Source organism: Ursus americanus, chromosome 19 (genome assembly GCF_024610735.1).
Source record: "Ursus americanus isolate L20-20 chromosome 19, mUrsAme1.1.p, whole genome shotgun sequence".
NCBI classification, from domain to species: domain Eukaryota; kingdom Metazoa; phylum Chordata; class Mammalia; order Carnivora; family Ursidae; genus Ursus; species Ursus americanus.
Window position 1 is genome coordinate 30876825 of NC_142145.1, and position 13329 is coordinate 30890153.

A 13329-nucleotide genomic window follows, 5' to 3' on the forward strand; every position below is an offset into this window, starting at 1 on the left:
ATGGAGTTTTAAAATAGGTTATGATTTGGAGTCAGGCAGAAATTGGCTGAATCCTGCTTTTGCCAATCTCTCTCTGATTTCTTCATCTATAAATAGGAAAACAATAGCCGTCACCCAGGATTTGGCCTGTGAGATTTAAATGTTGAAAAATAGCTAATTTATCATGCCTGGTATGTAGAAGATGCTTATCAAGTTAAATTAAACATGGCTCCAAGTCTTCTTTTATGAAATTGCTTTCTCCCTGATGTAAGGTAGATCAGGGATGGGAGCAACAGACATTTGGATAAGTTTAAGCATCCTTTTCAGACCAGCGGCATTGGTATCACCTAAGAGGTTGTTAGAAATGCAGACTCTTGAGTCCCACCCCAGATTTTGTAGTTCAAGAACCCCTGGTGATTTGTATGTGCCGTAAAGTTTAAGCAGCTATTCTAGCAAATCCCTGATAGAATGAAATACATATTGGTTAAATTTTGATGGGGCATTCGGGGAGATTGGTGGTTGGGGATGGGGTGGAGCTGGGGACGGAGTTTAGAAAGGTTTCAGAAAAGAAAATTTGAGTTATACACAGTTAACCTAAAAGCCCGCCCTAAGCCACCACCTTCTTTTTCATAGAATCTGGCTACAGGTTTTAAATTTCTTTTCTACTAACTATCAAGTTAATGATATTTCAGCCCAGTTCTGTCTCTGATTATCTAGTGACTCATGTTGACGGGTTAACCTAGGGTTTTTCTTTAAACTTTTGAAGTTAAGTTGATGTTTGTTTTCAGGCTAGGGCTTTGTTCTTTCCTGCTAAGATTAAGAATTTGAGGAGGAAATGAAGTAGTCAGGTATTTGTATCTCTAAGGTGGGGATAGTTTAGCGGTAACAGAGTGCACATCGTTAAAGAAATTGTATACCATCCTGGAGACATATCCTTGTGGTGGAAAAGAAAATGTCATCCAATCTCATGATCATTATTATGTCATAAATAAGGGAAATGGAATGGCAAGGACAGTTAACCCACAGTCTTCATAATGGTAAGTGTTTCTTCTTGGGTAAGGTTGTTTTATGTCTATAGGCTATCTTGTACACATTCAGGGTACAGTCTACAGTGATTGTAATTATGAAAATCCTAGCCTTGTGTTTGCAACTACTGGAAATTTTGATTGCTCTTGTTCCAATTGCATCAATCGCATTGTGTGTGCTTTTTTTTTTTTCCTTTTTTTTTTTCAGATGGCATTAAAGGTTGCTCTTTGTAGAACATTTGTGGGGGAAAAAGGGTTGTAGGGAAGAGAGAATGTCATGAGAGAAGAACTGCAAAATAACACCATGAAAAGGATAGCATATTGTAAGAGGCGCTGATATGGTAGATGGTCCTTATTCAATGAAGAGTGAATCTAGGCCTAACGACCAGATGGCAGAGCTGAACACAGAAATTCCATATGTGTGATGGCAGCGAGGGACGGCCATTGACATACTTGCTTTTCCAGCCAAATGCCTCGGCAGATGCAGAGTTTTACACTTTAACATTGCAATATGGCACTAAAACCCATGAGAAGAGTTAGATGCAAGATTGAAAGCTGATTTAAAGTGGCAGAGTTTAAATCAGATCCTATCCTATCAGGGTAAAAGCTATGAACACAAAGTAAGGAGAGATTAGCCCTTTTTCTGCAATTGTACTTTGGATCTGCTGGTCTCATCAGGTTGTCTAAAGAGGAGCTAAACCTGGTCATATTACTTATAGGCTTCTTCATATCTCCAAGCTTGTCTAAAAAATATATAAATAAATAAAGTAAAATAAAATAAAAATCAAGTTTCAGAAATGGATTATTAAAGGAAAGCAGCATTAATGTGCTCTGCCTGGAGTCTGAAAGCTCATAATGTGAGTTATTCTCCACTTTGAATAAACTGCGAGATGCACTTGAAAATTAGATTTTCATTTAATTGCATTTTTCTGTGTGAGGCGCTAGAGGCAGCCATCTTTGTGGAAAAGGGATCGTGTCTGTGCTGTACTGCTCAGAAAGCCCTAAGAAAAATTTACTTTAAAAAAATTGAGAACACCCAAAGAGTTTTACAATTTTAATACATATTTCTTGGAATATTGACAAACATCAAAGTTCTTTGAAATTATCAAGCTATGGGCTAGAAAGTCATTTGCAGTCTTTTTCCTTGGGTCTCAGTCATCTTCCTTAGATTGCCAAAGGCAGCAACAACAAATTCATTTCCCCAAACATATCCTAAGTTGATCAGAGAAGTTTTACATTAACTTTGTCCATACTCTTGGTATGATGTGTTGTTCAAGGTTCACTAAAGGCACTAGTGTGAATCATCTTTGGTCCTGTCTCAACTTGCTTTTGCCATGAGACCTAATGGCCTGTGGAGAGTAGGAAATGACTTCTGTGACCACTGCCTTCCCTTTTCAACTAATCTCCCCCTATTTTCTTATATGAATCTTAAGATTCAAGTGTACAAAACTTCTGTCCATTCACTGGACCTACATGGTATTTGCATATCACTGCATGTCTCTTCATGGTATTCCACTGAATATTACCCCCTGTCCATTCACTGGACCTACATGGTATTTGCATATCACTGCATGTCTCTTCATGGTATTCCACTGAATATTACCCCCTGTCTTCTGTATTTTTTTTGTTTTCCAGTAGTTTACTTTTGAACATGAATAAATGGTATCATAGTTTCTTAGAGGACAGGAACCAAGGCTTTAGTTCTTATTTTCTCATAGTGCCAGGGGCACTGATATTTAATTAGCATTTATAGAATTGAATTAATGCTCATGAGACTAACCAAGTCCATATGGTGCTCTGAGGAAACCTGGGGAAGAGAAGGGAAATGACAAGGAAGTTGAATTAGTGTGATTCATATGGCATGGGGCAGAGGTAGTCTGCTAGTATAGATCATCGGTTGTTACCTGCAGTAGGTTTGATGCCTTCTAGGTAGCAATGTGATGGTCATTACATTGTGTCCAGTTCAGACTCTGCTTCCTGCAAAGGCCATCTCTGATGACACTCGTAAGACATCTCTGGTGACAATGAGATATTATTTCTGCATTTTATAAGCTCCCAAAGATTTAAGATAATAAGCAACAGTAGTAAGCGTACTCATAGTTAAAACAGTAATAATTAACATTTATGAACAGGTACTACATGCCATATACTACATTAATTATACATTATCTCATTTAATCTTCCCCAAAATAGCTTAGATTTAAGAGATATATATATTAGGGAGATTATATAAACTGTCTGAGGTCCCGGATCTGGTAAATAATAGAACTGGGGATTAAAGCTTGTTCTATTTAATTCCAAAACCTTAGTTTTAAGTGTTATGGGATTATATTAAACAAAAATTATGATCATTGGACACTTTTAACCAAATTGTGTTAGAATCTTTTTAAGTTAATATTTATAGCCTGTCGTAGTCTATTTAGGCTAATGTTCAAGGCCTTTCAAGTCACATGAACACAAATGCTTCTCTTTATTAGCTCAAGAATATGGCTGGAGCACATTTCAGTATGCGTTTGTTTTCAGAAGCTGCTTTCCTTGCTTGAGATTTTCTTACCTCTTCACATACATTTGATTTTTACCTGTTCCTTAAGATTCAACTCAGTGTTCATATTCACATAGAAACTTCCTCTGACCTCTGAAGCCCAGAACAATCAGTTTATCTGAAGCAGCTTTAAATCTGGCCACCTCCCTTAACCTCCTCAGCCACTGTGCTGGTCCATGTTGCCATCATTTCTCACCAGACCACTACAAACACCCCTTAAATGGGCACAGTGTTTCCATACTGTCTCTTCTCACTCTTATCTATTATCTATTTTTTTTTTCCAAAATGATCTTTTCAAATTGTGTCACCTACTGTCTACCCATAGTCTGGTAGCTTTCCACCACCTTTAAGATAAAGACCTATGTCATTAGCCTAGACTAAATCCCCTGGCTCCTGGGTAACTTTTTGGGTTGAGCTGCCCTAGGCATAACCCCACACTCTTTGTGCTCACTCACACTGGCCTTCTTTTCTTGACTCCTTCCTGCTCTCCCCTCTGTCTCTCATCCTAAGATTCTGTACAGGCTCTTTCTTCTCCCTGGAGTTGCTCTATCCTTGCCTAGCTTACTTTTGAGCAACCTTCAAATTTGAAACACTGTGACTATGAAGAAGAAGAGCCAGTGACCTCTAAGCCACATGCTAACTTTTGGCCAAATACTAAAGCTACTGGTAACACTGAAATTTTTTTCTAGCTTGATTTAGATTAATCATTACTTTTTGTGAGTTGACCAATATTTTAGGAGAAGAACTGAGAGTTAGAATCTGTCTCCTTTCTTGGAGGGATATGTAAATAGCAAGGCTCATAAAATTGGAACGCATTGCTTGATTCCCTATTCTCTACCTTCATACCAGCATGTTGTAGCATACTGCTTACAGCAATATCTGCCATTGCAAATACTCTTCTTACCATGTGGCCTTGACATTCCTCCCATTCAGTGATGGAGTCTGTGACCTGTTTCATTGATCTTGGACAGAGTTCTGTGGCCTCTTTGACTAAGAGAGTATGGTGGAAGTGAAAGTGATGCTCTGACATTAAATCAGTCAGACACCTATACTTACTAGCTTCAAAACACGGCCTCAGCTCATGAATAAATGTCACATACTTTTTTCCTCGCTCTTTTGGGACTCTCACTCTTGGAATCCAGATGTCATTTTTGTAACCAGGCCCAGAGTAAAGTTGTGTGGAGAGACCGTAAGTAGGAGTTCCAGCTTGCAGCTCAGCTGAGGTCGCTGCTAACAGCCAGCACCAACCACCAGATACACGAATAAGTGTACTGCCAACTGATTCCAGCCTCCAGCCTTTGAATCATCCCATCCACATCCTGGAGCATAGATAAGTTGGCCCCACTAAGTCCTGCCTAAGTTCTTTACAGAATTTGGGTATAATAAAATGGTGACTTTTCATCATTTGGGGCGAAGGACTGGTTTGTCATGTAGTAACAGAAACTGTTAACAACACCACCTAACTTTAATGGTGATCTCTAAATTAATTGTCCTTTTTTGATCGAGTCAAAACTGTAAGATTTCTAAGGAACATACCATGGGCCTAAAGGCTAGTGATAGTGATTTCAGTAAGAAAGGTAATTCCAGATAATTCCCTTTTTTTAGTATTATGTGCTTCTTTAATATTTTTATTTCCCATCTGTTGAGTCTTTTCTACATAGCTGTTATGTTAATACAGACCTAAAACCAAGTTCCTCTTTGGAAGTCCAGGCAGGCCCATGTTGAGGGCCAGGAAAAAGAGGTATGGATTTGGTATCTTAAGTCAGCTTTGGCTTTAGGAAGAAAGGCTGATTTTTCTTTTCCTTGCTTTCCATGTATCATAAAAAATGGTTTATCTTTAAACTCAGCTTTTCTTAGTTGGTTAACTAAAAGTCAACTTTGCTTGGAGTTCATTATCAGCCAATATTGTCTTAATTTGGGCTGCTGTAACAAAGTGTCATAGACTAGAAGGCTTGTAGACGACAAATCTATTTCCCATAGTTCTGGAGCCTGGAAGTGCAAAATCTGGGTGCCAGTGTGCTCGTGTTCTGGTGAGAACTGTCTTCTGGGTTGCAAGACCCCTGTTTTCTCATTTTACTTTCATACAGTAGAAGGAGGATAAGAGAGCTCTCTGTGTCTGTAAAAGGACAATAATCCCATTCATAAGGGCTCTAGTATCAGGACCTAATTACTCCCCAAAGGCCCCACCTCTTAATATCATCACATTCGGGGTTAGGATTTCAACACATGAATTTGGGGATGGGGTACACAAACATTCATCCCATAACATACATGCAGTCTAACATTAGCATGTTTATTTTTCTGGAGTATCTTTTTTTGCAAAACTCCTCTGAAACCTGCAGCTGAGATGGACAGATGGACTTCTGTTGGTCAGGGGTTCAGAGAGTCTGTTTTCTGACTTTCATTTTCTTGAAGATATGTTCAAGATTATCCTGTTTTTGTTTCTCTTTGCTTTTGCACATAGCCACCATCCTGGTTTAAGTTTTATTTATGTTTTCTGTATGGGGTCCTAGAAACAAACAAACAAAAAACAAGTAAGTTTCAATCTCTACCTACTTCATTCCATTTTGCCATATGATGGAATTCAAGATCATATTTAAAAAGTGATTAAAAGCATAGAAATAAGAATACCTGAGGTAAAATTCTGGTTTTCCCCCTTAAAAGGTAGATAATTTTGATCAAATGCCTTAACCTGATTTATATCTTGGTTAATTAAGCTTTTTAGGACTTCTTGTGTGTGTGGCTTGTTGTCTTTCATCACTTTTGGAAGTAATTATGTATTATAGCCTATCTTTATATTACCTTTATATATCATTATATTACTTTTGTCCCATGTGCTCTCCTCCTTTTCTGGGACTCCAAGTTCAGATGAGTAAGAATTTCTTGTTGCATTCTCCGTACATTTTTCATTGTACTTTTAATCTATTTTTCTCTCTATACTTTATTTTAGGTATTATCTCCTAGTTCACTAATTATCTCTTCAGCTGTGTCCAGTCTTTCATAAAACTCATTCCCTGTTTCTGTTTTCAGTTATTGCATTTTTTAGTTATATGATTTTAATTTTTTTGTTAAATTTCCAGTTGTCTGGAAAAATTCTCCATCATTTCAGGGACAGAGATTGTAAAGGTTTGAATAATAATTCTAATATATAGAGGATTTCAAAACATTTTATTATAGTTTTCTTTTTCTTCTTCTTCTTCTTCTTCTTCTTCTTCTTCTTCTTCTTCTTCTTCTTCTTCTCCTTCTCCTTCTCCTTCTCCTTCTCCTTCTCCTTCTCCTTCTTCTCCTTCTTCTCCTTCTCCTTCTTCTTCTTTTTCTTTTTTTAGAGGGGCGGAGAGGCAGAGGGAGAGAGAGAATCTTAAACATGCTCCATATCTAGTGCAGAGCCCAGGGTAGGGCTCAATCTCACAACCCTGAGATCATGACCTGAGCCAAAGTCAAGAGCTGGATGCTTAACCAAATGAGCCATCCAGGCACCCCTATTATAGCTTTTGTTCTGAATAAAAAGTTCATATTTTATTTTTAAATCTCCAAATGAGTCTTGCTGTTATTAATTGTATGCTGGAGATGGCATTAGGAAAAACATTTACGGTTATATTGATACCTAAATTGATGCTTTTCTCCAAAGATGATTTACCTTTGCTCCTGCTAGACACCAGGGTGTACTAGAAATCCAGGACCATCTTTGTCTAATTTGAGAAAATGAGGTATATGAACCTGAGTTGCAGCCTTTGAAAGGACCTCTCTCTTTTTGGTTTCACTCTTTTTTTTTTTTTTGGATGCTGTTGTTTTGTGGGATCCTAATCAAAAGAAGGACCATCACACTCTCCTTGGAATGCGTGGGTATCAATATTTATATCCCTGGCTTCTCTGGCCTGTCAAAAATGTTCCTTTACTTCCCAGGTTCATCTCTGGAACCTACACTCCCCTAAAGGAAAAGCATACGCAAGTGCAGGAATCAAATTCCTTGTCTGATTCCACTGGCACCAAGTTGAGAATTTCTCACAATTTTGTTAGCTATCGGGTGCTTTTTGCTTTTTGCACACACATGCACACACACCCCACATAAACACTTCATAGACATTTAAATTTTGTCCAGTATATCTAGTTGCAGTCAGCTGGAATATTGGTTTGAATTACCTGGTCTATTATTGTTAGAAAGGAAAATCTTCCTTCTCCACTTTCCCAAATCTTTCTTATCTAATAAATTGCATTCTCTAAAAATGAAAAACTCAATCTAAAGTGTATAAGCATCCAAAGTAAATATCATGAAGTGTGCACACTCATTTCTTCTATTCATAGTAGATTAACCTCGGACCATGATGTGATTCAAAGATTATTTACTCTAAGATTACACACATATATAACAACTTTGCAATCTAGGTTTTTAGTCTATGAAACATTAGAACAAGAAATTCAGTGGTGCAATGAGAAGTAGAATGACTTTGCCAGAGGTAAACATAGTAACTGCAACTTGAATTAATGGTTGTCAGTGAAGAGTTAGTCAAAATTCAAAATAATATTTAAAATTTGGAATAATATAGCAAGGAAAGGAAGAATAGTCTCTCCTATTTCAATACCATCTAAGAGCATTAACGTACAATAATAAATATGTAATGTTTACATTAAAATATCGAATGTTGCTTGTGAGCTTCACCTTAAAAAGGTAGTGAGGTTTATGATGAATTTAGTATAAATTTCGTTATTAATTTCTAAGTTCAGATTGGCAGAGTACACTTGTATTCACCTCTGTGAGCTACATCTTTTATGATTGCCATTGAAAAAAAGAATTTCTTTTTCTTCCCCCAATTACCTTCTTACATTGCCAGTAGTAACTAACCCTTTTAAATGCATGTTTCTTTATTGGTTATAATAAAATAATTCATTTTCTATTTACAATGTTGCTATATTTTTAATCTTTAACTATTCTTTAGGTTGGAATACATTTTTCAAGGCCACTTTTCACTTTATACTAGCTAACACTGAACTGTTTTCAGTACAGGGAGAGGAAACAATATTGCTGATATAGCAAATCTCTTTTTCTGCTGAGTCTTTTATCCATTTTGGCCAGTAGTACATATTGGAGTCTTTAAATTATTACTTTTCTGTTCATATAACCATGATGTATAACAAATTGGACATCAAGCTGAATGTATGTACTTACTTACTAAATTTATTTATTTATTTATTTTGACCACTAAACTAAACCAATCTTGTGCCTTATCTGACCTCAACTAAACTCCTGGGAAACTGGATGTATTTCTAAACAGATGGGAATTTGGCCAAAAAATACTCTTTGGTCTGTTCTACCCAGCAAATTATATACATTTATAAATGGAAATGTGAAAGGAAAAAGAAAGGCAAGAATAATATTTGCAAGCCCAGCATATTTTTCTAGCATAGACCACTAGTCATCCATGCTTCAAGAGATTGGCCTTAGCAGTGGTGTGTCACCTTTTCTTCCTATTAAGAAAAGCCATTTTATACTTGGATTATATAAAAACTGTTGCTGAAGTACTGGGAATAATAGGGTATCATATCACTCTAATACTTTTAAAAAGATCCTTGAAGTTTTTATTTTCCTCTTCATTTTGTTGAGTTGAGAAACACTATGATTTTGAGAAACAAGCGAATCTACAATCCCAGTTAGAAAGCTCTTCATTTTTAAAAGTCTAATTAAATATCTAATCTCCTCTTCCAACCCCTAAACATCATCTTAAAACATACCTGCAGTTTAGGTTGGAAAGGTTGACAATTTCAAAATATCTACCATGAAGAATGACTGAGGATTGCTACTGGTATTTAGTGTCCAGGCATCAAAGATGCTAGTCCCCTGCAATGTAGGTAATAGTCACTCATAAGAAAGGAAAAAAAAAAAAAAATCAAACAAACTCCAAAAATACTAGGGGCAGAACAAGGTCTTTGAAGGAAAGGAAGAAATTCCAGAACATGGACTCTATGGTGGGAAAGTGTAGGCACTGAAATGTCTCGAATACTCAGGAGATACAAAGATGGAACAAGAGGCATGGGAGAAAACACTGAGCCAGAAGGGCACTGAGCACAAAACATTTGCCCCCACGCTGGTTTTCCTTCCTGGAATGGGGGGAGGAGGTAAAAAGTTTAGATTTCAAAAGGTTTTTCTGCCAAAAACAGAATTAAAGTTAGAGAATGTGTGAGATCTAAGTAGAATTACTACTTATTGACAATGGCTGTGAAAGTAAATTCTAATTCTGGATAGACTCTTGGGGAAGTTTCTGCCTGCAGATAATTAGTTTTCTCTCAGTGCCACTAACTAATTATTTTATCCCAAAGGTAGGATATCCTTATCCTAAGGCAGTGAGTCTGGTCGCTGGAACTCTTGGCACCAGAATTCTATGAAATTCAAGGGCTTAAAAACATCATCTGGGGAGTATCTCTTCCAGCAATAGCAGACTAGATATTTTGGACTACGATTCCTGCTGAGAACAACTAAAAATGTTAAACAAAATATTAAGAGTAAATCTGTAGGAAAACATTAAGGAACTTCCAAGTTAGTGACAATTTTGGGAGCCAATATCTTGGAGAAAAATAAAACCCAAAAAGGTGAACCCAGCTTTTGACATTGCCTTTTCTCTCCAGTCATTTTCTTATTTCTAAGGCTATAGCTGACTGGCCAAGTAAGCTGAACAGTATTTTCTGCAGGCTCATGGGGACAAAAATTGAACTTCAGGAACTCCTAAGTAGTTATTTTGGGAAATAGTCTATCACACTTTCTGTTATTTATTTATTTATTTATTTATTTATTTATTTATTTATTTATTTATTTATCTATCTATCTATCTATCTATCTTTCAGTTGGATTGAAAATATGTGAAATTACTGAATTTCAGATAGTTTCCTCTTATTTAATCCTCATTAAATAAACCATTCCTGGGATGCCTGGGTGGCTCAGCTGGTTAAGCGGCGGCCTTCCTCTCAGGTCATGATCCCAGGGCCCTGAGATTGAGTCCCACATGGAGCTTCTTGTTCAGCGGGGGCCTGCTTCCTCCCTGTGCCTGCTGCTGCCCCTGCTTTTGCGTTTTCTCTCTGTTTCACAAATAAATTAAAAAAAAAAAATCCCATATGAATTCCCAGGGGTACAACCCCTTTCTCGGGTTGAATAGCCCTATTCGGAATGTTTTCACTCTGGTTATTACTTCATTTTTTCACTTACTTTTCGCTGTAATTTATAGTAAACTGCTTTCTAGCCCAGTGCCCTCACACTATTCCTAAATTTCTTTGTTAATTTTTACTAAATGTTAAGCTAATGGAAGCCTGTGATATTGTACTGTTGTTTCTTAATGGGCCTGGTAACTTGTACAAGACTGAATGTGGGGTGTTCAGATTGCATACGGGCCAGCAGTGCAGGGGGTGAAAGAATTCACCCAAGGCAGAATAAAAGAGATAAAATTTATTGAATACACTGTAAGGGAGCAACAGGCAGGACAGCAAAGGAGAGACTGTCTGCCACGGGGTGGAAGGGGAGGGCTATAGTTACCGGCCAGAATGAGAGTATGGGGGGGGGGCATATGGAATTTTCTCTTTTTTGGTAATCCAAGGAACTGTGCTTGGTTTTAATTGGTCATTTAGGGCCTATAGCTATTTCAAGGTGGATCACTTAATGAGCCCGTTTGCTTTCAGCTCCGTAGTACTGTGCGCCCTTTTGCCTTGCTCAAATTTCCATTGCTCAAGCTTGTTGCTTAAAAGCAGCCTCTGCACTGAGTACAACATCAACAAATGTTTCTTTAATTTTTAATTAGGTGATTCTTTGGTTCTTTTCTATACCACCTATTGTCTCTACAATTTATTGCAGAATAAGATCCCATAGTTTCTTAAATTCTCTTATTCAACACACACTTATTGAATTCCTGCTATATTCTAGGCACTGTGCAATTACCTGGATGTAGAAAACATAAAAGACAGAGAAATAATTCAAGGAGCTCATAGTCTAGTGAAGTGATAAAACATATCACCTAGGAATAGAATTTTGAATTCCCTTGAGTGAAATAATTATAAAAATACCCATTAAAATATGGTAGAAATCAGTGCAAGGTGGTACTCCTAGGGACAGAACATAAAACCTAGAAAATGGAATACAAAAGTGGTAAAAACATGGTGTCCATAGCAGACCCCAAATAAATAAATCTTCAAAACATCAAATCATCATGGTATTTGAAGAAGTGATTCTAAAGAATTAAAAATTGTGAAATTGAAATAATCTGTTTTCTTCTCAAAATTGATAGTAAATATTTAAAAGGAAATAGTTTGTGGGGAGAAAAATGTTAGGTTTGGAACACAACACCCCAAATTAATAAGACATGATCTCTGTTGAGTTTATTATTCTTTGAAAGAAACACAGATAATAATTTGAAAATGGTTCACAGTATACCAAGCCTTTCGTTTATCTTCTGCCTATTTTCACCGATCACTTTCACTTTAGAAAAGTAGTCCTGTTGATTCTTGAGAAATTCCTTGAGTAGGATGTTCTCTCATCATGTCCCATGATTTTGCCTCTGTGCTTTTTTTTTTTTTTTTAAATGGAACCTCTTCTCACTTTCAACCAAGTCCCAGTCCTGTTTCTCAGCTCACTTCATACATCAGTCAAAACTGAGACAGGACCTTTAGGAATTTTTCCTTTATCCATCCATACTGGGCGCATATATAATTGTTTCCTATGTTTGGGTCATAGAGTGGGGATGAGAGAGTGGTAACAGATAAGCCTAGAATGATAGGAAGGGGGCTAGATAATGGATAGCCTTTGAATTCATTTTAACAAATTTTTTTTTTTTTAAAGATTTTATTTATTCATTTGACAGAGATAGAGACAGCCAGCGAGAGAGGGAACACAGGCAGGAGGAGTGGGAGAGGAAGAAGCAGGCTCCCAGCGGTGGAGCCTGATGTGGGGCTCGATCCCAGAACGCCGGGATCACGCCCTGAGCCGAAGGCAGACGCTTAACGACTGCGCCACCCAGGTGCCCCCATTTTAACAAATTTGAACTCTATCTTGTGAATAGTAGGAAGACACTCAATGGTTTTAAGCAAGTTCAGAAACATTCCAGCCAGTTGTGCTCCACCCTCCTTTTACATTGTCACGATCAAGTTCATATTGTTCTAAAATGCCAGAGAGACTCTTTTGAGGGTTGGAATCCAAAGCCTATTTAAATTAAGCTCATTGACATACTCTTATTGCCAATCTCTCATCTGAGTTTTAATCTCTCATTTCTATCTGCTTGTGGGCAATTTCTACCTAAGTATTCCTTATCCATCAAAATAGGCCTGTATTATGTAAACTCATTCACAGTGTCCTTATATGACCCTAATTCGGTTAAACATGGTTCTTTATTCCTGCTGTTCCAGGATGGAATTTGTTGTCGTTGAAGTGTAGAAAAATCATAAACTGTAAAGCAGAAAACGTACCTAAAATTGTTGTCCTGCTAAGCAGGACGATTGGTTAGACTTTCTGAACCTCACTGTTCCATCTACATAACAAAGAATTGAGACAGAGGAGTGGGACGATGGCTACATAGAGTGCTGCATTTCTGATTCTGCAATTACTGCACCTTCATCCCCCTCATTCAGCCCTCTCAGTTCAGTCAGTTCAGTTTCTATCTAATTAAGTCTCTTTTCCATTCTCATTGCTATTCTCTGCCTACGACTCTGGCTCCTCATGACCCACCCCCTATTAAAGTTGAAGTGGCTACTAGGCCAACCTTGGGCAATTACAGGAGCTTCCACACTATATTCTCTGTTTCTCTCTAGCCTCCA

General features: G+C 37.4%; 1 protein-coding gene across 2 annotated transcripts in view; it reads left to right on the top strand.

Moving 5' to 3' along the window:
- Nucleotides 1–780: 780 nt before the first annotated feature.
- The window catches only part of LOC148108484 (uncharacterized), an 895742-nt gene continuing 883193 nt past the window's right edge, over nt 781–13329 (top strand). For both annotated transcript variants that reach the window (XM_087869856.1, XM_087869857.1), the window contains exon 1: nt 781–1016. In XM_087869856.1, the coding sequence (XP_087725982.1) occupies nt 977–1016 (40 nt within the window). In that variant the 5' untranslated portion in view covers nt 781–976. The remainder of the gene's footprint in view (nt 1017–13329) is intronic.